Source organism: Mobula birostris, chromosome 20 (assembly GCF_030028105.1).
Source record: "Mobula birostris isolate sMobBir1 chromosome 20, sMobBir1.hap1, whole genome shotgun sequence".
Lineage (NCBI taxonomy): Eukaryota > Metazoa > Chordata > Chondrichthyes > Myliobatiformes > Myliobatidae > Mobula > Mobula birostris.
In genome coordinates, this window is record NC_092389.1 from 34,908,244 (window position 1) to 34,934,061 (window position 25,818).

Genomic DNA, 25,818 nt, shown 5'->3' on the forward strand with positions numbered 1-25,818 from the left:
TACATGTCCGCATAAAGGCTTTCAGAGAACATTGGCTTGCAAATGTAGGCATGAGCATTGGAAAATTCATGCATGGAGATAAGACCAGACATGCAAATGCTAAGACACACATAAAAGCATGCAGGGATAAAGAATGGTGACATTCCTAAATTGGGAGCCAATTCTCAATTCAAACAACACATTGAAGTACTGATAGTCATGGAATGTATGTTTTATTCTCCTCCCATCTCACCAGCTGAACAGACACTCCAAAGGTGGTGGTAATTGAAGAAGACAGGTCCCTATCACCTCCTTGAGGATAATACATGTCCTGGAGAATCTTCAGGCTACAGCTGATAAATATTAAGAAATATACATATTGTTATATTATCATTAGCAAATTTTCCACCATCATCATGCTGGGTAGTCAACATTGACCAGAACTTTATTTGCAATGGCCACTAAACTACTATTCAAGTGGGTTGGACTCATCTCCTGACACCCACCTCCTGCCATCTACAAGGCCTTGGAGTAATCTCCTGGTTGAGTGTAGCTCCCGCATTTATGAAGCCCATCTCTGTCCAGAACAAAACTGCCTGTTTGGCACCTCCTCTCCTACCATAAATATTTGTTTCTTTCATCGCTGGTACATTGTGTCTACTGTGTGTACCATCTGCAAAATACACTAAGCAGCTGTCCATGGTCCCTTGTCTGCTCTTCCCAAACCCACAACTTATATAGAGCAGGTTAAGGCCATGGAATGGTTACCTTCTGCAAGTTGCATCTAATCCTGCGCTGGAAATGCATGGCTGGTCCTTCATTGTGGCATGGTCCAAATCCTGAAGGCCCCCAACCAAAGAGCAGTGTGGGAGCACTTTCACCAGAGGGCAGTTTAAAAAGCAGTAAATCTTGGCCTTGCCAGCTACAATCATATCCAACACATGAATTAACATAAATTTGTGTACACAAAAACACATAAGCACAAAGGTAGCCTGACAGTATGAGCTGGGAATGGGACTAAAGGAGATGATATGAGATAGGTATCATTTTTCAGTGGTACAAAGTCCCCGTTGTGTGGATTCTTCATGCAGTTCCTGCACTACCTGATGTGGGTTCCCTTTCAATGAACTATATCTGTGTCCTGATGCATGGTTTCAGCCTCAAACATGGGCTATCCCTCTGCCTCCACAGATGCTGCCTGATCTGCTGAGTTCTTCCAACACTTTGTCTTTTGTCATCTCTGTAACAATGAACGTTTGCTAAAGACTAAGGTAACTGCGCTGTTCCAAAGAGCGCTGTATGAGGTCATTCTTACCCTCGGCCATTAGGCTCTATAATGAGTCAATCTATAGCCAGAAAAGTGATGACCCCTCCTGTTAGACGGCTTGAGGTAACTTTTTTTTTATTCTTTCTTCTTCTCTTCTAATATTTGTATATCTGTGCACTTGTAATGCTGCTGTGTCACTGTAATTTCCTTTGGGATCAATAAAGTTTCTATTTTCAATCTAAAATGCAAGGCCTCTTACAAAACTTGCCTTCTTAATGTTGAAATTATCATTTTCAGTTCTGCTGATGTTTCAAGCCTGATGAGTTTGAAGGATATTGCAGGACTTCTTGTCTGGGTCCCATCGTACTGCTTGATATTACTGCTTTCTTGTTTCATGAATTCTACACGATAAAGCTGCATTCAGGCTTAGCATCAAGGAAGCAAAACCCACTGCTATGCTCTTTTCTCTCAGTTCCTTCACATTGACCGCACATTCTAATGGACTGAGTATCAGGCAGAATTCAGCTGGGGCTGTAACAGACTGGAGTGTGCATGTAGTTTAGTGACTGCTAAGCTTTTCTTTGTGGGTTTGACACTCGCTACTGGTAGTAAGAAAGACTGGAGGGCATCACTGCCTCAGATCATACTCCACATCTACATCTAAGGAAGTAACTGCTTCTACTTGCTTTCTGTCATTGATTACCCTCAGGTGGACTGTTGGACTCAAAACAAGCTACAGGCCCATGATATTAGAGGAAAGCTACTAGCATGGATAGAGCATTGACTGATTGGCAGGAGGAAAAGAGTGGGAATAAAGGGAGCCTTTTCTGGTTAGCTGACAGTGACCAGTGGTGTTCCACAAGGGTCTGATTTGGGACCATTTCTTTTTAATTTTTATGTCAATGATTTGGATGTTGGAATTGATGGCTTTGTTGCAAAGATTGCAGAAGATATGAAGATAGATGAAGGGGCAGGTAGTGTTGAGGAAACAGGGAGGCTACAGAAGGACTTAGACAAATTAGGAGAATGGGCAAAGAAATGTCAGATGGAAAAATAGTGTGGGGAAGTGTGCAGTCATGCACTTTGGTAGAAGGAATGAAAATTTTCTAGATGGAGAGAAAATTCAAAAAACTGAGGCTCAAAGGGACTTGGGAGTCCTCGTGCAGAATTCCCCAAAGGTTAATTTTCAGGTTGAGTCTGTGGTGAGGAAAGCAAATGTGATGTTAGCATTCATTTCAAGAAGACTAGAATATAAAAGCAAGGATGTAATGTTGAGATTTTATAAAGCACTGGTGAGGCCTCACTTGGAATATCGTGAACAGTTTTGGGCCCCTTACCTTAGAAAGGATGTACTGAAACTGGAGAAGGTTCAAAGGAAGGTTCACAAAAATGATTCCAGGATTGAATGGCTTGTCATATGAAGCATGTTTGATGGCTCTGGGCCTGTATTCACTAGAATGCAGGAGAATGAAGGGTGACCTAATTGAAACCTATCGAATGGTGAAAAGCCTTGATAGAGTGGATGTGGAGAGGATGTTTCTTATAGTGGGGGATTCTAAGACCAGAGGACACAGCCTCAGAATAGAGGGGAGTCCTTTTAGAATGAAGATGAGGAGGAATTTCTTTTTAAGAGTGTAGTGAATTTGTGAAATTCATTGCCACAATCAGCTGTGGAGGACAAGTCTTTACGTATATTTAAGGCAGAGGTTGATAGGTTCTTGATTGGTCAGGGTATGAAGGGATACGGGGAAAAGGCTGGAAATTGGGGCTGAGAGGAAAAATGGATCAACCAAAATGAAATGGCGGAGCACACTCATGGTCCAAATAGCCTAATTCTGTTCCTATGTCTTTTGGTCTTATGGTCTTTATCTCCTTCCAAAGCATCTTCTTAATCACTGTTACAGCTTTTAAAAGGGGTTTCTTCAGTGAATACAGTCAGCCCTCCGTATCCACAGGTTCTGCATCCGCGGATTCAACCAACCGCGGATTGGGAAAACGCGGAAGTACTCTCTCCAGCACTCATTATTTGAGCATTGTTCGGGTTATATGGGAAAAATTTTTGAGCGTTTCCAGACCCGAAAAATAACCTACCAAATCATACCAAATAACACATAAAACCTAAAATAACACTAACATATTGTAAAAGTAGGAATGATATGCTACTAGCAGAACCAATATGGTAGTAACATCGGCAGCTTTCAAGATTCTTTCTCTCTGCGTGTAAATACGTAGTACGAATGGTGGACGTAGGCAAGTTCAACGCACGCGCAATGTCTTTATTTCGTTCACCACGATCGAAGCGCATAATTGAGTCCAGTTTTACGCTAAGCGTAACACCCTTACGAGCTCTCTTTGGCTTTTCTGATACCTTAGGACACATCCTGCTAACGACACACAAAGTAAATCAAGATAAAGCACTCTCGCTGCTCGGGGTGCGCGCTGTCTCTATAACGGCTTGCTGCAAAACAAACGCTGAATGCTATTTTCGCTTTTCGTAACACCCTTACGAGTTCTCTTAGGCTTTTATATAAGGGACTTGAGCATCTGCGAATTTTGGTATCTGTGGGGGGTCCCGGAGCTAATCCCCTGCGGATACGGAGGGCCGACTGTACTTCACTGGGTAGTGATTTGCATTGATAGTTACTTTTTTGGTTATCTCAAAACTCTTTACTAATTTTAAATAGAAAAATGCGTAAAAAGTACGTAAGGTAAACTGGGTTAGAAGTGAGAAAAAATCAGTGACAAATATTGTAAAAGTGATTGGTAGTGTTTGGAAGGTATACAGTATATCCCATTTCATTAGATGTATCTGGAGGAATGAAGACCATAAGATGTAGGAGCAGAATTAGGCCATTCAGCTTATCGAGTCTCTTCTGCTACTCAATGATAGCTGATTTTTTTCTCAACCCCACTGTCCCACCTTCTCCCAATAGCTCTTAACCCTCCCCACCAATCAAAAACCTACGAATCTCTGCCTTAAATACACTGTAATGACTTGGCCTCCACAGCCCTCTGCAGCAACAAATTTCACAGATTCACTACCCTCCAGCTGAAGAAATTTCTCGTCATCTCAATTCTAAAGTGGCATCCCTTTATTCTGAGGCTGTGCCCTCAGATCCTAGATTCTCCTGGTAATGGAAACATTCTCTTCACGTCTACTCTAGCCAGGTCTTTTCGTATTCAGTAGATTTCAATGAGATGTCCTCATCATCTTTCTTAAGTACAGGCCCAGAGCAATAAAACACTGTTATTGATTAAGCATTTCAAACCTGCGAAGGTATGTAAACCTCCTCTCGACACTCTCCAGTGCAGCACATCTTTCCTTAGAATGGGGCTCAAAATTGCTCCCAGTATTCCTTATGCACAATAAAGCAGTGTCCAATGCTGAAACTGAAAGGAAAGATGCAAATCAGGAGCAGCACTGGAAGAACTCAGAGTTCAGGCAGCAACTGTGGAGGAAAAGGGATGGTCAACGTTATGGGTTGAGACCCTGCATTACAATGCAGATACAATTTATTGAAAGGACATGAAGTAGTGTGGAAACTGCATGAGAAATCCACACAATGGGGACTTTGTGCCACTGAGGAATGGTACCTATCCCATATCATCCCCTTTAGTTCTATTCCCAGCTCATACTGTCACAGTTGGTCTGATTAAACAACTTTGCATCTTCACCTACCCAATGTATTCCTTCACCATGTTTATCTATCGCTGTCTTAAAAATATTCAAAGCCTCTGCTTCACAGACCTTTTAGTCTTACAGACATTCAGTGCATAAAATAACGAGAGAATGATAGTGAAGAGTTTAGAAAAAAGTGGAAAATGTAAGCAAAAATAACCGAAGCAATCATCAAGGAATGATAAAAGAAAGAGTGATTTATTCCACAATTTGCAGACAAAATGGAAAACAGGATGGGAACAGAAGGGATGTGCAAGATGAACATAGTTAATTGCAGTGAAATAATAAAAGTTTGTGCTTCGACTCAATGATTAGCAGGCAGATTAACAAGATGGACGTAACATTAGAAGAAGACAAACAGCTTTGTGGGCCGAAGGGCCTGTATTGTGCTGTAAGTTTTTCTATGTTTCTAATACAGAGACATTTGATCTGTTTTGTGTGGTTTCCAGGTTGGATTTGGCACAATCACTGGGATTAACTCAGCTTCAAGTGAAAACCTGGTACCAGAACCGAAGAATGAAGTGGAAGAAGATGGTGAGTTCCTTTACTCTGTTTAGTGGATGCTGTTCGATAGCTCATGGATTTAGCAGTGTCATAAAGTAATTTCGAAGCTTTGTAAGAGTGCAACCATAGGGACTGAATGAAGGTGCAGCAACAACTGTAGAACTGTTGATGTGGTAGAAAGTGCTGGTAAGTGTCTGAGCAATGCTGGGTTGTTGGTGAAGAACATTATGCAGAACTTGTGGGTTTCATGAATCATGGTTTTATTATCCTTCAACGTTTTATTATTTCTTTGTCATTCGAGCATCTATCCATTTTCTCTGAATACATCATTGCTCTTTGCTTCAGCTGATCCTTGTGGTAGAAAATATTTATTCTCACCACTTTTCAGTGAGGATAACCACATACACATAAAATCTTATATGATAAAAGTTGAGTACCCCTTATGCGAAATGCTTAAAAGTTACAGTACACTATATTTGTATTTTACTTTTATTAAGGGTCTATGTAAGGTGTAAAAACAATCAGCATCGTAGAACTGTTCTAGTTTAGATTTTCATCAGTGACAATCTCGGCAAACAATGAATTTCTCTGCTGCTTTGTGATCAGCAGATGCTTTAAAAATTTAATGCCGTGCCTTTTCTTAAATTTCTGCAACCAGCCTGCTGAATATTCACAATTGCCTTCAATTTTCAGTTTGTCGTGATAGATCTTTGCTTGTTTCATGATCAGCACACCATAAGCAGCATACGTTCACTCCAACGCTGATGAATCGACTCTTTCAATACACAATCGAGATCTTCATTTTTTTGCTTTATACTGTGTTTTTCTATTTTTCATTAACTACTGTTCATTACACATCTGTGAGGTCATTTCTCAATTCTGTCTGTGGTGTGCAGAGACCTGCACATCGCCTGGGAACCTTCCCTGAGCCTTGTGGAATTTTCCATTTGTGATGTCATGTCAACGCTCAAAAAAATTTCCAATTTCAGAGGTTTTTGGATCTTGGAATTTCAGATAAAGGGTACTCAACCTGTGTACTCAACACTAGGGCATCAGCTTCTGTAACCTTTAACAATACCTACAATATCAGCAGAAAGATAAGAATCTCAGTTTTGAAATTTTCAATCGATTTCCAACCTCAACAACTTTTAGGATTCTCTTAGTTCTGGACTCCCCCACTAGAGGGAATGTTCCCTCCATCTACTTGATCAATGCTGTTAATCCTTTTAACTGCCATTTCAATCAGCCCTTAACCTTAGATTATCTACTGGATTGAAGGCTAATCCATGCTTTGTTTTGTAATTTAATCCCTAACATTTTCATAAAATGCTCACCAAATGTCTGATTCAATGAATGTTGCTTTTATCTTGTTGTGGACTCAATAGATAAGGAGCTCATGACCAGTGTTAGAAACATCGCCCTTACTGCAGCACAGCACAGCATGAGCGGTTTCAGAAACGGGCCTCAGAGTTGCAAAATCATATGATGCTAGAGGTCAAACTAAAGGGCTGCAGATTGGGTATTGGACAATTCCTAAGATGTCAGGATCAGATGCCGGTTCCAGAGAGCTGGGGAACTTGACTGGGATCAGGGATAGTTCCTGGAGGGGAGGAGGGAAATCAAGAGGGCAAAGAAAGAGCATGAGATAGACTTTGTTACAATAACAGTCTTTTCCCCAGGGTAGGGTAGACCAAAATCAGGGGGCATAGATTTAGGATAAGAGGAAAAATTTTAAAGGGACATAAGGGGCAACTGTTTCACATCGAGGGTAGTCTATGGAATGAGCTATCAGAGAAAGTGGTTGAGACAGGAACAATAAGAAGCACTTGGACAGGTCCATGGAGGGGCAGAGAATGGAAGGATATTGGGCAATGCATGACATTGGGATGAGCTGCGTGGTCGCCATGGTCAGCATGAACTGGTTGGATCAAAGGGTCTGTAACCATGCTGTGTTTCTTGATGACTCTATGGAGAACAGGGCTGGTGGGAGGGGCCAGGATTGAATCCTGGGCTGGGAGCAGGGCTGGCTGTGATTGGAAATGGTTTCTGAAAATTTGGGCTGTGAGGAAGTACTTTGGGAGCCAGAAATTACAGCCTAGGAATGTGGTGCAAAGGAATCACCCCGTTTCCACATCTAGGGAATGGATTTGATAGCTGGGGACCTAGGGATGTGCACTTGGAAGTTGGAGTCTTGGGGTAGATTTGCAGGGCAGGAATTAGACTGTGGCGACTGCAGCATTGGGGGTCATCAAGAATGGATGTTGGTGGGTTGGGGAGGGGAAGGTTGCTATGAGGGGTTGCATGAGGACTTACCTGGGTCTAGATCCTAGTGCTGGCATGTGAACTATTCCCAGAGGCTCCTATTAAATAGTGCCGCTGAAGAGGAAATAGCACCATTGAAAAAACTCAAATTGCTGAGGAAGTCAAGTGTCCAAAATTGTTCTCATCTCAACATGAGTCAATAATTCTCTGCTGTAAAGTCAGCAAAATCCGTTAGTGGTAATGACCCATTCCAGGCCTAGCTCTGCTGATAAGTGTTCAAAGGCCTACCCCCAACGTTATTTGGCCAACGTGTGCCTATCCACTGAAAGATGGGAGACTGTAATGTGTGTCAGCAGGAGTTTGTCCAGCACTCAATAATATCATCTCATTTTTTATTTGAATTAACCTCTCTTGCAGGTGACCTGACTCTGTGATTCTTAACTAGTCAGTTGCTGAAGAATCAATTCCATTTTTCAGCAGGGCCAACTCACGAGGATCTGAAACAAGCAAAATTAACATAGGTACTTGTAGTTTGACCACAGATCACCAACTATCATAGCTATTTCTGCTCTTTGTGCATACACACTCCTGATTCTCTCTGGTTCTACACTCTGCTGAAATGTAGATTTTATAATATTTTACCTCCTCTTTTCTCCCTGCACAATGTGAAACTTTACATTCTTCCTCACTGTTTATTCACTCCCAAGTTATGTGCTATCTGGAAATGTTGAAGCATATATACGACCAAGGACCAATATATATCTACAGGAGTAACGGGACCAATGCTCGGGGAACTTCATGATACACTTTTCTCCAAAGAACGTTACTAGCATCCTCTAATTATGTCCCAAACCTGCTCAGGTCACTGTTATTTCTTGGATAGTTTTTGAGATCAGTATGCTACATGGAAATTTATAGACAGCCTTTGAAAGTCCACATTGCCTTATCAACCCTTTTCAAACCAAAGTAGTTATACATGATTTGCCTCAGGAATTTGCTCTAGCAGCCTAACCTTACCCACCCACTCCTACCTTTCGGGAGACGAGGATCTGTTTGAGCAGATTGTGAAAGTATTGCTGCTGGGAGTACAGGTAACGTTTATTCTGTGATTTTATGCACAGCTGTCTGTACTTCACCACCTCTGGGTTAAAGTGACCATCTATGGATGAAAGAGAACCATCAGTAAAACAATTCCTTTAACTGTGTCCCCTCACACTGAATCTGATCAAATACCTTCCCATTCAGTCTCATCCTATACAGCAGCAATGGAAGAAACTTCTGGACTGATCTCATTCTACACGTCGCCAGTGTATGAAATGCATTAACTAGTCACTAGATACTGCCCCCAATCATTAAGTTTGTGCAGAACTTTAATGAGTAAACCATTTTGGAAGGCACCCCACCTACTGTAGAATTCCAAAGTTCCAATTCTTTCCTTTCCTTTTCTTCTGTTCTGTCCATGCCTTCTGCCTCACATAACTCATCAAATATGTTCAGGGGGTGCCACAGCTATCTCTCCGAGGTAAAGAGGAGATTGCTATGGCATTTAATGAGCACACAACTTCTTTATTACCTGCAATTTAGAAACTTCAGTCCACGGTGATGTAGTGAACTAATTAAACTAGTAATCAAATGCCCAAATACACTAATCCCTTCTGCCTACACAATGCCCATATACCTCCAATCTCTGAACTTCTTGTGCCTATCGAAGAACTTCTTAAACACCTCTATCATATCTGCCTCCACCCCTGGCAATACACTCCAGGCATCCATCACTCTTTGTGTAAAAGCACATCTCCTTCAAACTTACGGTATTCTAAATGAGCAGCCAGAGGTCTTGGTACCAATGACGTAGGTAGGAAAAGGGAGGACGTCCTGAAGAGAGAATTTAGGGAGTTAGTAGTAAGCTGAAAAGCAGGACCTCAAGGGTAGTAATCTTTGGATTGTTACCTGTGCTCCGTTCTAGTGAGGTAAGAATAGGATGATTTGATAGATGAATGTGTGGCTGAGGAACTGGTGCAGGGAGCAGGGCTTCAGATTTATGGATCATTGGGATTTCTTCTGGGGAAGGTATGACCTGGACAAAAAGGACAGGGTACACCTGAACATGAAGGGGACCAATATCCTTGCTGGCAGTTTTTCTATAGCTGTTCAGGAGGGTTTAAGTTAATTTAGCAAGGGGATGGGAACCAAACTGATAGAGCTGAGGCTGGGGCAGTTGGTATACAACAAGAGGCAGTGTGCAGTGAGACTGTGAGGAAGGACAGGCAGACGATGGGGCAAAATTGCAGTCAGTGGGATGAGTTGCAGTGTAATATTGGGACAAAACCGAAAAGGGTGATGAATACAGGACTGAAGGGTGTTATAGTCGAATGCACGCAGTACGCAGAATAAGGTAGATGATCTTGTAGCACAGTTAGAGATAGTCAAAGTCATAGTCATACTTTATTGATCCCGGGGGAAATTGGTTTTCGTTACAGTTGCACCATAAATAATTAAATAGTAATATGTAAATTATGCCAGGAAGTAAGTCCAGGACCAGCCTATTGGCTCAGGGTGTCTGACCCTCCAAGGGAGGAGTTGTAAAGTTTGATGGTCACAGGCAGGAATGACTTCCTATGACGCTCTGTGTTGCATCTTGGTGGAATGAGTCTCTGGCTGAATGTACTCCTGTGCCCAACCAGTACGTTATGTAGTGGATGGGAGACATTGTCCAAGATGGCATGCAACTTGGACAGCATTCTCTTTTCAGACACCACCATCAGAGAGTCCAGTTCCATCCCCACAACATCACTGGCCTTACGAATGAGTTTGTTGATTCTGTTGGTGTCTGCTACCCTCAGCCTGCTGCCCCAGCACACAACAGCAAACATGATCGCACTGGCTACCACAGACTCGTAGAACATCCTCAGCATCATCCGGCAGATGTTAAAGGACCTCAGTCTCTTCAGGAAATAGAGACGGTTCTGATCCTTCTTGGAGACAGCCTCAGTGTTCTTTGACCAGTCCAGTTTATTGTCAATTCGTATCCCCAGGTATTTGTAATCCTCCACCATGTCCACACTGACCCCCTGGATGGAAACAGGGGTCACCGGTACCTTAGCTCTCCTCAGGTCTACCACCAGCTCCTTAGTCTTTTTCACATTAAGCTGCAGATAATTCTGCTCACACCATGTGACAAAGTTTCCTACCGTAGCCCTGTACTCAGCCTCATCTCCCTTGCTGATGCATCCAATTATGGCAGAGTCATCAGAAAACTTCTGAAGATGACAAGACTCTGTGCAGTAGTTGAAGTCTGTGGTGAAGAGAAAGGGAGACAAGACAGTCCCCTGTGGAGCCCCAGTGCTGCTGATCACTCTGTCGGACAGACAGTGTTGCAAGCACACGTACTGTAGTCTGCCAATCAGGTAATCAAGAATCCATGACACCAGGAAAGCATCCATCTGCATCGCTGTCAGCTTCTCCCCCAGCAGAGCAGGGTGGATGGTGTTGAACGCACTGGAGAAGTCAAAAAACATGACCCTCACAGTGCTCGCTGGCTTGTCCAGGTGGGCGTAGACACTGTTCAGCAGGTAGACTATGGCATCCTCAACTCCTAGTCGGGGCTGGTAGGCGAACTGGAGGGGATCTAAGTGTGGCCTGACCATAGGCCGGAGCAGCTCCAGAACAAGACTCTCCAGGGTCTTCATGATGTGGGAGGTCAATGCCACCGGTCTGTAGTCATTGAGGCCGCTGGGGCACGGCGTCTTCGGCACAGGAACGAGGCAGGACATCTTCCACAGTACAGGAACCCTCTGGAGCCTCAGGCTCAGGTTGAAGGTATGGCGAAGTACTCCATGTAGCTGAGGGGCACAGGCTTTGAGCACCCTGATACTGACACCATCCAGTCCTGCAGCCTTGTTTGGGTTGAGACATTTCAGCTGTCTTCTCACCTGTTCAGCTGTGAAGCCCACCGTGGTGGTTTCGTGTGGGGAAGGGATATAGTCATGAGAGCAGGGTGGGGGACTGTGAGGAGGGGTAGGAGGGAGAGTGGAATGTGTCTTGATTGGGGGCCGACAACAGATGGCTCATGTGGGGGATGGGCAGGGGTCACACTGTCAAATCTGTTAAAGAACAGGTTAAGTTCATTGGCCCTGTCCACACTGCCTTCAGTTGATAGTTGCTGATATGAAGTTGTTGGCATCACTGAGTCGTGGCTGAAAGAAGATCATAGCTGGGAGCTTAACTCCAAGGATACCTCCTTGTATCGAAGGAACAGGCAGGCAGACAGTGAGGCTAGGGTGGCTTTGTTGGTAAAAAATGAAATCAAATCCTTAGAAAGAGGTGACATAGGATCAGAAGATGTAGCATCCTTATGGGTAGAGTTAAGAAAATGCAAGGGTAAGAAGACCTTGATGGTAGTTACATACAGGCTCCAACAGTAGCCAGGATGTGGGATATAAATTACAATGGGAGATGGAATAGGTATGTTAAAAGAGGATTGTTACGATAGCCATGGAGGATTTCAATACGCAGGTAGATTGGGAAAATCAGATTAGTGCAGGATTCCAAGGGAGAGAATTTGGAGAATGCCTACGAGATGGCTTTTTAGAGCAGCTTGTGATTGAGCCCACAAGGGGAAAGGCAATTCTAAACTGGGTGCTGTGTAATGAGCCAGATTTGATTAAGGAGCATAAGACAAAGGAACCCTTAGGAGGCAGTGAAATGATAGACTTCATCCTGCAATTTGAGGGGGAAAAGCTAAAGTCACATGTATCAGTATTACAGTGGAGCGAAGTAAATTTTAGAGGCATGAAAGAGGAGCTGATTGGAAGGGGACACCAGCAGGGGTGACAGCAGAGCAGCAATAGCTGAAGTTTCTGGGAGCTATTCGGAAGGTGCAGGGTAGATACACACCAAAGAAGAAGTGTTCCAAAGACAGAATGATTCAATTGTGGCTGACAAGGGAAGTCAAAAACAACATGAAAGCCAAAGAGAGGGCATATAATAGAGCAAAAATTAGTAGGAAGTTAGAGGATTGGGAAGCTTCTAAAAATCAACAGAAGGAAACAAAAAAAAGCCATAAAGAGGGAAAAGATGAAATATGAAGCTAAGCTAGCCAATAATATCAAAGAGGATACCAGAAGTATTTTCAGATATATAAAGATTAAAAAAGCAATAAGAATAGGTATCAGACCACTGGAAAATAATGCCAGAGAGTTAGTAATGGGGGACAAGGAAATGGCAAACTAAATAAGTATTTTGCATTCGTCTTCACTATGGAAAACACTAGTAGTTTGCCACAAACTTAAGAGTGTCGGGGGCAGAAGTGAGTGAAGTTAATGTTACAAGGGAGAAGGTGCTTGGGAAGATGAAAGGTCTGAAGGAAGATAAATCACCTGGACCAGATGGTGTACACCCCAGGGTTCTGAAGGAGGTGGCTGAAGAGATCGTGGAGACATTATTAATGATCTTTCAAGAATCACTAGATTCTGGAATGGCTCTGGAGGACTGGAAAATTGCAAGTGTCACTCCACTCTTCAAAAAGGGAGAGAGGCAGAAGAAAGGAAATTATAGGGGAGTTAGTCTGACCTCAGTGGTTGGAAAGATGTTGGAATCAATTATTAAGGATGAGGTTTCAGGATATTTGGAAGCACATGATAAAATAGGCCAAAGTCAGCATGGTTTCTTTAAGAGAAGATTTTGCCTGACAAATCTGTTGGAATTCTTTGAGGAAGTAACAAGGATAGACAAAGGGGAATCGGTGGATATTGTGTGCTTAGATTTTCAAAAGGCTTTTGACAAGGTGCCACACATGAGGCCATGGTATTACAGAAAAGACACTAACATAGATAAAGGATTGGCTAATTGGCAGGAGGCAAAGAATGGGAATTAAGGGAGCCTTCTGTGGTTGGCTGCTGGTGACTATTAGTGTTCTGCGGGGGTCTGTGTTGGGACCGCTTCTTTTTATGTTATATGTCTATGACTTGGATGATGGAATTGATGGCATTATGGCCAAATTTGTGAATAATATGAAGGTAGGTGGATAGGCAGGTGGTGTTGAGGAAGCAGGGAGGCTGAAGAAGAACTTAGACAGAATTGGAGAATGGGCAAAGAAGTGGCAGATGGAATACAGTGCCGGGAAGTGTGTGGTCATGCACTTTGGTAGAAGGAATAAAATCACAGACTATTTTCCAAACGGGCAGAAAATTAAAAAAAATTGAGGTGCAAAGGTTTCTTGGGAGTCCTTGTGCAGGACTCCCTGAAGGTTAACTTGCAGTTTGAGTCAGTGGTGAGGAAGGCAAATGCAATATTAGCATTCATTTCGAGAGGACTAGAATATAAAACCAAGGATGTAATGTTAAGACTTTATAAAGTGTTGGCGCGTGGCCAAGAGTTTAAGGCGTTCGTCTAGTGATTTGAAGGTCACTAGTTTGAGCCTAGGCTGAGGCAGCGTGTTGTGTCCTTGAGCAAGGCACTTAACCACACATTGCTCTGCGACGACACCGGTGCCAAACTGTATGGGTCCTAATGCCCTTCCCTTGGACAACATCGGTGGAGTGGAGAGGGGAGACTTGTAGCATGGGCAACTGCTGGTCTTCCATTCAACCTTGCCCAGGCCTGCGCCCTGAAAACTTTCCAAAGCACATATCCATGGTCTCATGAGACTAACGGATGCCTATAAAGCACTGGAATACACTTGGAGTATTGTGAACAGCTTTGGGACCCTTATCTTAGAAACCATGTGCTGACATTGGAGAGGGTTCAGAGGAGGTTCATGAGGATGATTCCAGGAATGAAAGGGTTATCATATGAGCTGTGATTGATGGCTCTGTGCCTTTATTTCTGGAATTTAGAAGAATGAGGGGGAGATCTTATTGCAACCTATTGGATGTTGAAAGGCCTGGATAGAGTGAATGAGGAGAGGATGTTTCCTATAGTGGAGGACTCTACAAGCAGAGGGCACAGCCTCAGAAGAGAGGGATATCCATTTAGAATGGAGATGAGGGGGGATTTCTTTGGCCAGAGGCTGTTGAATCTGTGAATTCACTGCCATAGTTGGCTGTGGAGGCCAGGTTGTTGGCTGTATTTAAGGTGAAGGTTGATATGTCCTTGATTAGTTATGGCATGAAAGGTTACGGGGAGAAGGCAGGAGAATGGGGTTGAGAGGGAAAATGGATCAGCCATGATAAAATGGAGCAGACTCAATGGGCCTAATTTTGCTCCTATATTTTATGGTCTTATAGTCTTACCCCCTCTCACCTTAACTCCATGCCTTCTGGTATTAAACATTTCAACCCAAGGGAAAAGATACCTGATGTCTACACTATTTAATTTATTCTCTCTCACATACCTCTCAACTCTCCTCTACTTAATTAACCTACCAGGTGCCATCACATCACATTCAGAATGTGCAAACTCCACAAAGACAGAGATTAGGATCAACCGTGTGTTCCTGGAGCTGTGGGGGAGCAGCACTAATTGCAGCACAACCTTCCTTAGGCAAAGCAATTAAAACTCGACTCAGTATTCTCAGTGCAGTGTCGCCAATGGCCTGTATACCTGCAGTAAATTTCCCTTACTTACTCCTGTAATCAAATCCTCTTGTCTTAGTTGATAATGTACCCTTTGACGTCCTAATCACTTGTTGACTTTCAGTGACTTGTATACAAACATACCTCTTCTCTTTGAACATTAACATCACTCAGTCCCGCTGCAAAGAATATTCTGCTTTTCTGTTTTGAGCACCAAGCCCCAGGCTTTTGTTCGAGTGCAGCAGGGAGAAGACAGGCAGTTACAGCCACTGAGTCTAATATCAATGGTGGAAAATTTCTGGTAAATATGTTAAAAGGCAGTTAAGTTGCAGTTGGAGAGGCAGGAATTCCACAGGAAAAGTCACCATACCTTTGTGAAGGGGACTACGTGCTTTCGTAAAGGAGAATGTGGTTGATCAGAATCAGAATCAGGTCTATTATCACTGACACGTCATGAAATTAGTTGCTTTGAGGCACCTGTACTGTACAAGACATAAAAATTACGATGACTTACAAAATAAATAAATTATGCAAAAGACAAAAAACAAGGTGGTGGTCATGGATTCATGGACCATTCAGAAATCTGATGGTGAAGGCAAAGAAGCTGTTCTTCAAACATTGAATGTGGGTCCTGTACCTCCTTCCTGATGGTAGTAATATGATGAGGGCAGGTCCCCGATGGTGAAGGTGCTTAATGATGGATGCCATCTTCTTAAGGCACCACCGCTTGAAAATGTCCTTGATGATGGGGAATGTCTGGCCATGATGTAAGTGGATAAGTCTACAACCCTCTACAACCTCTTGCAATCCTGAACATTATAGCCTCCATCCCAGGCTGTGATGCAATAGAAATTTTGATTCTAAAGAAATTTTGGTGACAGACTAAATGTGATCGAACTCCCACTGAAGTTCAGCTGCTAGCATGCCTTCTTCATTATTACATCAATATATTGGGCCCAGGATAGATCCCTGAGATGTCGACACCCATGAACTTGAAGCTGCTCACCTTTCCCACTGCTGACCTCTCAACGAGGACTGGTTTGTGTTCTCCCAACTTCCCCTTCTTGAAGTCCACAATCAGTTCCTTGGTCTTACTGATGTTGAGTGTAAGATTACTGTTTGCAACACCACTCAACCACCCAATCTACCTCACTCCTGTACGCCTCTTCGTCACCATCTGATATTCTGCCATCAATGGTTGTGTCATTGATTAATTTACAGATGGCATTTGTGCAGTGCCTAGCCACACAGTCATAAGTGTAGAGAGAGTAGAGCCATGGGCTAAGCTCATATATCTGAGGTGCACCATTGTTGATAGTCAGTGAAGGGTAGATGTTATTCCTGATCCGCATTGACTGTGGTCTCCCAATAAGGACGTTGAGGATCTAGTTTCAGAGAGGAGTACAGAGGTCTATGTTTTGAAGCTTATTGATCAGTAGTGAGGAGATAATGATGTCGAACGCCAAGCTATAATCAATAAACAGCAGCAACCTTATGTATGTTTTGGTGTTGTCCAGGTGATGTAATCCATGTGAATGACAGTAATGCCTTTGTCAAGGTCACACATGGGGGAATAGACCAAAAAAAATGGAGCCCATGGAATCCAGAACTATTTTACAAATCGTATTTGAAATTGGTTGTATGTGGTGTCCAGGGAGGGGTAGCGCCTCTGGTGAAGGGGCTTGTCATGTCCATTTTGGGGCAGCTCACTCACCTTTGGTCCCCACCGGGTCATTCAGCTCTCACCTGTGGATCCAACTAGCTTTTGCATGCAACAAACAGCCACACCATGATACACTGCTTCAACAGGCAGGATAAACCAGGTGAGGGTAGCCGGTGGCCTCATACTCCAGTGAGATAGGGACACGCCTGTCCTAGCGTGTGAAGTCAACTCCAGCGGACCGGGTGGATGATATCTACAGTGAGATCCAGTGGCCAGGAAGGTGGTTTTGTAACACTCTGTGGAGAGCGAACAGCATGACAAGTCAAAAAAGATGTCATGGTCTTCTACTGCAACCAAGGTAGACCTCAGTTGCTGATATTTGTTTGTACCACTGGACCCGGACTTCTGAGGTCGAAAGAGTGGACCTGCTCCAGTGCAATGGCTTTTCCACTTTGAATACTCTCCTGCACAGGTTTCCTGTCATCATCAAATACGACAAACACCACCATGATTTGCAATTGGCTTGTAGACAGGGGGATGGCATTGAGGGCTTTTTTGTGATTGAAAGCCTGTGACCAGTGATGTACCATAGGGATCAGTGCTGGGACCCCTGCTGTTCTTATATGGATGTGAATTCAGGAAATATGATTAATAAGTTTCCAAATAATATAAAAGTTGGTTGTGTTCTAGACAGTGAGGAAAGTAGTCTTAGGGTACAGAACAGTAGTGATGAATTGGAAACGTGAGCAGAGAAAAGGAAAATAGAATTTAACCCTGAAAATATGAAGTGACACATTCTTGTAGGACTAATGTGGATCATCCGTTAGTCTTGTGCGACCATGGATCTGCACCTGGAAAGTCTTCACTTTCCAGGGTGCAGGCCTGGGCAAGGTTGTATGGAAGACCGGCAGTTGCCCATGCTGCAAGTCTCCCCTCTCCATGACACCAATGTTGTCCAAGGGAAGGGCATTAGGACCCATACAGCTTGGCACCAGTGTCATTGCAGAGCAATGTGTGGTTAAGTGCCTTGCTCAAGGACACAACACGTTTCCTCGGCTGGGGCTCGAACTCACGACCTTCAGGTCGCTAGTCCAATGCCTTAACCACTTGGCCACGTGCCCACAATGTGGATAGGGTATACATAATAAATGCTAGGGCTGTGTCATGGAGCAGTGTGACTTTGGTGTAGACGTCCAAGGATTCCTTAAGGTAGCAGAACAGGTCGATAAGGTGACTAAGAATTTGCAGGTGACATGCTACTCAGTGGTGTTGTTGATAGTGTGAAAGGTTATTGTAGAGTATGGGGGGGGACGGGGATCTTGATCAATTAGGGAATTAGGTCGAGGGGTGGCAAATCAATTTCAATACAGATAATAGTGAAGGCTTGCATTTTGGAAAGTTAAACCAAATTAGGACTTATACTATGAAGGTAGGACCCAGGGACTGTAAGGGAAAACAGAAGGACTTAGGAGTACAATGCAGAGTTCATTGAAAATGGGCTCACAGGTAGTCAGGGTGGTGAAGAAGGCACTTTCCACACTGTCCTTCATCAATCAAGGCATTGAGTAAAGGAGTTGGGATATTATGTTGCAATTGTATAAGCCTTGGAATACTATATACAGTTTTTGGAAACGTGTGGTTAATCTGAAAAGAGTACAAAGATTTACGAGGTTGTTGCCGGACCTAGAGGGCCTGAGTTAGAGGGGGAACCTGCTCAGGCTAGGTCTTTATTCCTCAGAGCGCAAGTAAATGAGGGGCAACCTTATAGAAGTGTTAAAAGATTATGAAAGGTATAGATAAGGCAGATGGTAACAGTCTTTTCCCCAGGGTAGGGGAGTCCAAATAGAGTCAATGGATACAGGGTGAGAGGAGTAAGATTTAGAAGGGACTTGAGGGGCAACTTTTTCAGCAGAGGGTGGTGAGCTGCCAGAGGAAGATACAACAGTATGGTTTAAGAAGCCCTTGGAAAGGTACATGAAGGGGCGGTGCTTCAAAGGATATGGGGCAAACACAAGAAGTTCAGATGAGCTGGGTGGAGGACAGCAGAGACTGGTTGGGCTGAAGAGCCTGCATCCATCCAATATTGCAATCACCCTCCCCTAGACTGAGCTGAGAAACAGGGAACCCAGAGAAGATCCAAGGCAGGCCTCACAATGCCTTGACAAATTAGGAACCTGATTAGTTAAAACAGTCTGCTCTTCATTGTTAACATTCCAGCAGGAACTAATTGCACTGTAGTGGCTGGGGACAGTGAAAGGTCAGAATGCACAATGCAGCCTGAGATATTTCCACTGCACTCAGTCATAAAACACTTGCTCTCATTGCTTCTGAATGTATGTAAATATGAACAAAATTCTATTCTGGTAGGGCCTTAGGAGTGCTGATGTACAGAGGGACTTTGGGCAACCAGCCACTGCTTCCTGAAAGTAACAACGTAGGTGGATAGAGTAGTATGCTTGACTTGATATGCTGGGCATAGAGTATAAGAGTTAAGACATCATGTTGTAACAGTACCAAACAATGGATAAACCACATTTTGTTAGGAAATGTAGAGGAGGCTTGACCCAAAAGCAGAGCAGGGGAGATGATTTAGTGGTGAGCAATAGCTTTAATAATCAACTACAAAATAGCAAGCCACACATCAAGAGAGTACAGATACTGAACTCACATGCAACAAGGTGACTGAAGGCCAGGAGCAACTGGTTGGAGCTGGATGGTTCATACGAGTGAACGAAAGACTGTGGATGAGAGCTGGGTTTAAATAGGCTGCCGGTGATGAGTTGGGAATGAGTGGCAAGTGATTCTTGCTAGTTGGGTGGAGACTGGCAAGTGCTGGCCGTGTATGTCTGACTCATTTATGAATATTGTGATACCAACAGAGAGCAGAAGTGATTCACCAGGATAATACCTGCCTGGAATGGAGGGCTGTAGTTATGAAGAGGGATTGGATACACTGGGTTTATTCTCACTGGAATGAAGGAGACTGTGGAGGTTATAAAATTAGGAAGGGAACAGTCAAACCTAGAGCTAGAGGATTACGTCTTAAGGTGAGAAGGGAGACATTCAAGGAGATCTGAGGGAGTAAATTTTCCACAGATGGTGGTGGGAAGAGGAGGAGGCAGCTTAGGGCAGATACAAGTACAACATTCATCCCTCTGCACTGTGTTTGGATAGGAAAGGTGCAGAGGGTTATGAACCTAATGCAGGCGAATGGGATCAATGAAGATCGGCATTATAGTCAGCATTGATAAGCTGGGTAGTGCGTTTCTGTGAAGTACGATTCTCTGAGTCTAAGAGAAAAGGCAACAAGTTCAGTTGTAACGTTCCATGACAAATTGCTGACTGGAATTCGTTGCAATTGCTGTTTTCTTAAGAAGCAAGAAGATACAAGTTACTGAGTAACAATAAATCATAACTTCAACAAATTAATTATGCTGGAACGTGTTAAACTTTGATTTTGTTTACTTGTTGGATTCATATTTCCTCTGTCTCAAAGGCACCACAGTAATTTGAGGAGAACAATTTTTTTACGCAGAGAGTGGTGAGTGCCTGGAATGGGCTGCCGGTGACGGTGGTGGAAGCGGATACGATAGGGTCTTTTAAGAGACTCTTGGATAGGTACATGGAGCTCAGAAAAATAGAGGGCTATGGGTAACCCTAGGAAATTTCTAAAGTAAATACATGTTCGGCATAGTATTGTGGGCCGAAGGGCCTGTATTGTGCTGTAGGTTTTCATGTTTCTATGTTCTATGCTCTAAATTAACTAGAGGTGCTCCTAAACTTTTTCTTAAAATGTACATCATTTATTTTTTCATGCTCACTCATCCATGATTACAGTATAATCTTTGTTCATTATGATTTTGAAGATATCAGATTTTTTTTTCATCCAGTATAAATAGATTCAAATCTCAGAACCCGACTCCATAAACTCTACGGATCGGTGCTGCAACCATTGTTGTTTCTGAAAATATATCGACTTGGATGTGAAGTGAAGAAGTAAATGTACAGATGACACAAAAATTGGGGATGCTGTGGATAGTGAAGAACATTGTCTAAGGCTACAAGATATACTGTAGATCAGGTGGAAAATGGTAGGGCACTAAGGGACGTTGATGAACAGTGAGTGGGCCATTGATATTCAAATTCTCTGAAAGTGGCCACACAGGTGAGAGAAAGGAGTTTTAAAGGAGATTTGAAGGGAATGTGTTTTACACAGAGAGTGACTGATACAAACTCATACCAATGATGTTGCCTCACAGAATCCTTAGACATGATAGAACTCATAGCCAGAGGAGGTTCCTACGTTTATGAGAAAGGCAGATAGAGACCCAGTGTGGGCACAAGGGAGTAGTGTAGATGAGCAAAAAAGTTGGCAAGACTGAAGGGCCTGTTTCTGTATAGTGAGACTACATTTGACGTATCCAGTACAGTTCCAGCAGTGTCTTTGCCTGAGAAAGGATGTAGTTGCCCTAGAGACAGTCCAACGAAGATACAGCCAGACTGGTTTGAGGGATGGTGGCTTTGTCACATGTAGAGAGATTGAGTAGCATGGGAGTGTACTCTCTAGAGTTTAGAAGAAGCAGAGGAGAATTTTCCTGGCCTCACTATGTCAGAGCTTTCCCCTCTGACCTTCAATCTTTTTAAAACTTTAAAATTACCCGGTTTCCTTTCTCCAAGTTCTAATGAGGCTTCTTTGCCCTGAAACACCAACACAGGCTTCTCTTTCCACAAATGCAAACCCGCTGAGTGTTTCTGATATTTTATGCCTTTATTTCAGAATTGTTAAAGAACTCTTCAGACTACTGTAGATGCAGGGAACATGCGTTCTCTGACTGAGGAGACTCGGACCAAGGGCCACAATTTCAGAACATTTAGGACAGAGAAGAGGAGAGATATCTTCATTCAGAGGGTGGGGAGTGGTTGATTTTTCTATCCTGGTGGCTGTGTAGTCAGTCACTCAGTTCATTCAGCACTGTAATTAGTGGATTCCTGGATGTTAAGGGAATCGGGGTTGGGGATCATGCAGGAAAGTGGTGCTGAGGTGAGAAATCAGCCATGCTCCTGATGCCCCATTGAACAGATTAAATAAACAGAATACTCACACCGGATTACGTGTTGCTGCAGTGCTCTCTCCACCCGAAGTGTCTCAGGAAATCCTGGGATTGGCAGTGATTAGGGAGAGGGCATCTGCTGGCTGGAAATCACAATGTCACCAGGCAGTTCTTGTCACCCCTTGTCCCTTCACCCCAGTATCCCTGCTGGCACATTGACCAATGAATGGGCCCCTTGTGCATGGACCTCTGAGCCAGGCCCACACGCTCTGTTGGTATTGTTCCCCTCGCATTAGCTCCTGGTTCTTGAAAGGAAATGTGAGGCAGTGGAAGGTGTCTCCTGGAGTCCAGTCCAGAGGGGAATAAAGCTTTCCAACTCAACTCTGCATTTGAAACCTATCTGGGACCATCCGGAAGCGGAACCCACCATCCAGATCTGTCTGCGCTATCCTGCAGACCTTCTGGGTCAGAGGGGTGGGTGGGGATGGCACCAAAGCTACTGGTGACACGTTGCTGGGTTCTGGGAGGCTCATGCCCACTCGGTGGGGCACTCACATGGCCAGAGTGAGCTCGGAGTTGGTGGGTGGAGGAGAGCGGCCACTCCTCCCGGGTTACTGAGCAACAGGGTGTGGTCACTAGTACCCGGAACATGGGCAGAGCTTGCTGCGGACATCGGTATCCAGACCAGGGGGTGGGTAGAGGGCTGAGCCCAAGGGGGGGGAGAGGCTAAGGAGTGGAGAGTGGGACTGAGCCCGGGGGAGCACAGGCTGAGGGTGGGTAGAGAGCCTGAGCCCAGGGGGCAGGACAGTCTAATCTGGACTGGGGGGCTGTCTGCTCTCCCTTGATCTGAAGCCAGGTGTCTGGCCGAACCAGGACCAGAGACGCCCTCACAGGCCATTGGATGGTGAAGGTCCTACTGGACACTATGGTGGGTCATTGGGAGATCAATGACTATCTGGCCTCTGCCCTGCCTGTGCTGGGACTGGATGGGACTCGGCCTTTTTTGCACCCACCTGGATGGTGACTGTCTGGCATCTGGCAGTGACCTGGGATTGTCCCACTCACACCTCTGGGAGCACTGACTATGCACCATGGTGACATGTGAGCTTGGTGTCCCTGGGGTGAGCAGATAGCCCTCACACTGTAGTGAAAGGAGCCTCTGGAGCAGAATTCAGGTCCTGGGCACTATGACCCACGGCAGTGACATTGATATTGATGGCGGAACAATCCGGAGGGTCTTGGAGGAGGCAACCTGTTGTAAAGGGGACAGGGGGAATGGGACAACACACTTACAATTTTGGAACTTGCTGAGTTTAACATACTGTGACCAGCAATGTGGTTGACATGAAGTCAATGGGCTGAAGGGCCTGTATTGATACTGCATTATTCTATGACTCCATAACTCTAATTAGCTCATGGTGGAAGGCAAACTAATATGATGGCCTCTGGTGCAAGAATAGAAACATTGCTCCAGTTGTACAGATCTGGACTCCATATCTGAGAAGGGATATAGTTGAAATGAATTGAGTGTGGCAAAGGCTCACCAGATTGATTCTCAAGAGTTGGAGTGGGAGAAATAAATCAAGCCCACTCTTCCCTCAGTATCGCCCCACTGTTTCAGCTTATATTTTAGAATGAAATCTAGCAAACCCTTCTTCCTTTTGGATTGGAAATGCATTAATAAAGTTCTTCTGAATCCATCGTAAATTCTTCCCCATGCTGCACCGGTCTGCGATGGGATTATTGAAGACACCATTTCACTCCTCTATTTCTTCTGCCCTTCTCAGCACTCAAGGCCCTCTCCATGAATATTTAGAACTGAACATTGGTTAGACATCCTTGGAAAATTCCTTCATTATTTACTTGGTTGTCTGTCCTGCCTTCGGTGTTCCCTCTCTGCCAACAAGCGCTGCACTGAACACCTCTAGAAACCTACATTCTACTTTATTCTCAGCCTCGGGGAAGGTCTCCTCCTGTCTGATAGTTACAATGGCTTCAGCTCAATTCTAACCCACAACAGCAGGAACAGCCTCCTTGAAAGATCTAAAGGGAGTGATCTTCCACTTCACTTTCAGCAATGGCCTGTGTTCCTCTATAGTGACCTTCCCGCTGACAGAGTGGTGTTGGAGGGCCTCTCCTGGTGGGATAGCTGTGGGTGAGATGAGAGATGTCAGTCAGTGATGCGTGGGATTGAGGGGGTGATGTGTAGTGCCATGAGTCACGAGAAAGGCAAGTGTTCATGGTGGCTCTTGTGAGTGCTGCATGGTGACAGGGGAGATGATGTGTCCCTGTGATGGAGGTCTCTCGTTATGCAGAGAGGTCGGGTAAACTGGGCTTATTCTCACTGGAACATAGGAGACTGAGGGAAGGACCTTATAAATGTTAATGAGGGGCATAGATTGGGTCAATAGTGTCTTTTTCCCAACGCTGGTGGGTCGAGAGCTAGAGGCCACAGGTATAAGGTGAGAGGGGAGAAAACTGGAGATCTGAGGGGGCAGGTGGTGAATATCTGGAATGAGCTGACAGAGGAGGTGGTGGAGGCAGATACAATTATGACATTGAAAAGGTGATTGAGCAGGAATGTGGATGGGAAAATTATGGGGATAAGGGTTTAATGCAGGCCTATTAGCTTAGTGTAGGTAGACGTCATGGCTGAGGTGGACGAGATGGACTGAGAGGGCTCGTTTCCATGCTGTACAATTCTATGTGGAGTCTTCTCATCTGAACAAGTCATTGAACTTACTGTCAGTACAGCCATATCTGTGCTGCAGTGTCCAGCAGAATTTCTGTTATTAGTGGGATGAGTGCCTGGAGAGTTCCCCTCACTCCATCACTGACAAGGCAGCTCGATATCTCCTCAATCCTGTCAGCCATTTTCTCTCAAATTATTCTATCCACACTTCCTTCAGCATTTAAAAGTCACCGGTTCTCTTTCAGGGTGATCTTTGGCACCATTGCCTGGAGCAGAGCAAGTGGCACCGATTATCAGGAAGTAATATAGATATTGTGTCCATCTGAATGCAGATGAACAGACCATGTGTGATCCACCTTGTCTGCTTGCTTCCCTGTGCTGTGGATTTTCAGCCTAAAGGGTGTTTAGATGGGTTTTGGATCTCCCCGCATGTCCTTATTCAACAATCATCACTTGCCAGTTGCTTAAACCCATTTCTTCAATGCAGGTACTGAAAGGAGGCCAAGAGGCTCCAACCAAGCCCAAGGGGAGGCCAAAGAAAAACTCCATCCCTACAACGGAGGAAATCGAGGCTGAAGAGAAGGAGGCTAGATTAGCACAAGAACTGGAGCCATGCCTTTCCTGAGAAATGAGTAACACAACAAGCTCTTTTATTCTTCACTCTGTCCTGATGCTGTGGGACACTGCCTTTGGTTCCAGTGGAGGCCAGAGAGTGCAGTAGGGTCAGCCTGGCATCTGCATACTACAGCAGCTGCATGTAAATAATGACATTAATTTAATGGGAGCTGGGAGCCAATTCTCTGTGTATAAGGGAAATTTAAATAAAGTATTATGTGTTATTCTGCTAAAGTCACCATCTCAGTTGGCCTTGATTTTATCTCTTCAGTCACTGGTTCTTTCATATTTGATTCAATCTCTGCTATATTTACCTTAAGTTTATGTCATTTTCAAAAATGTTCAGTGAGGTGGGACAAGGGGTGGTGATGGTATGGGGATCGAGAAGGTGGGGCCTCAGCTCCTGCCCTTGCCCAACAAACAAGGTTCTTGCAGCCTGTGTGAATGAAGAAAAACTGACTACAGCAGCGTGGTACCTGGGGCCATTTGGATTTGAGGAGTAAAAGGGGATAGATCCCTTTCCCTGCAGTCACCATTGTGAATCCTGAAGGATAGGTATTTGATGCCAGGGTTAAGGACATCTCCTCAGGGC

The 25,818-nt window shown here is 44.3% G+C and overlaps 1 protein-coding gene across 1 annotated transcript in view; it reads left to right on the top strand.

Annotated features, from left to right (window-relative positions):
• LOC140185536 (homeobox protein BarH-like 2) overlaps positions 1 to 25,440 on the top strand; it is a 44,738-nt gene extending 19,298 nt beyond the window's left edge. Inside the window, exons 3-4 of the mRNA XM_072238870.1 lie at positions 5,375 to 5,459; positions 25,099 to 25,440. Of these exons, the coding sequence (XP_072094971.1) occupies positions 5,375 to 5,459; positions 25,099 to 25,236 (223 nt within the window). The 3' untranslated portion in view covers positions 25,237 to 25,440. The remainder of the gene's footprint in view (positions 1 to 5,374; positions 5,460 to 25,098) is intronic.
• The last annotated feature ends 378 nt before the right edge of the window (positions 25,441 to 25,818 follow it).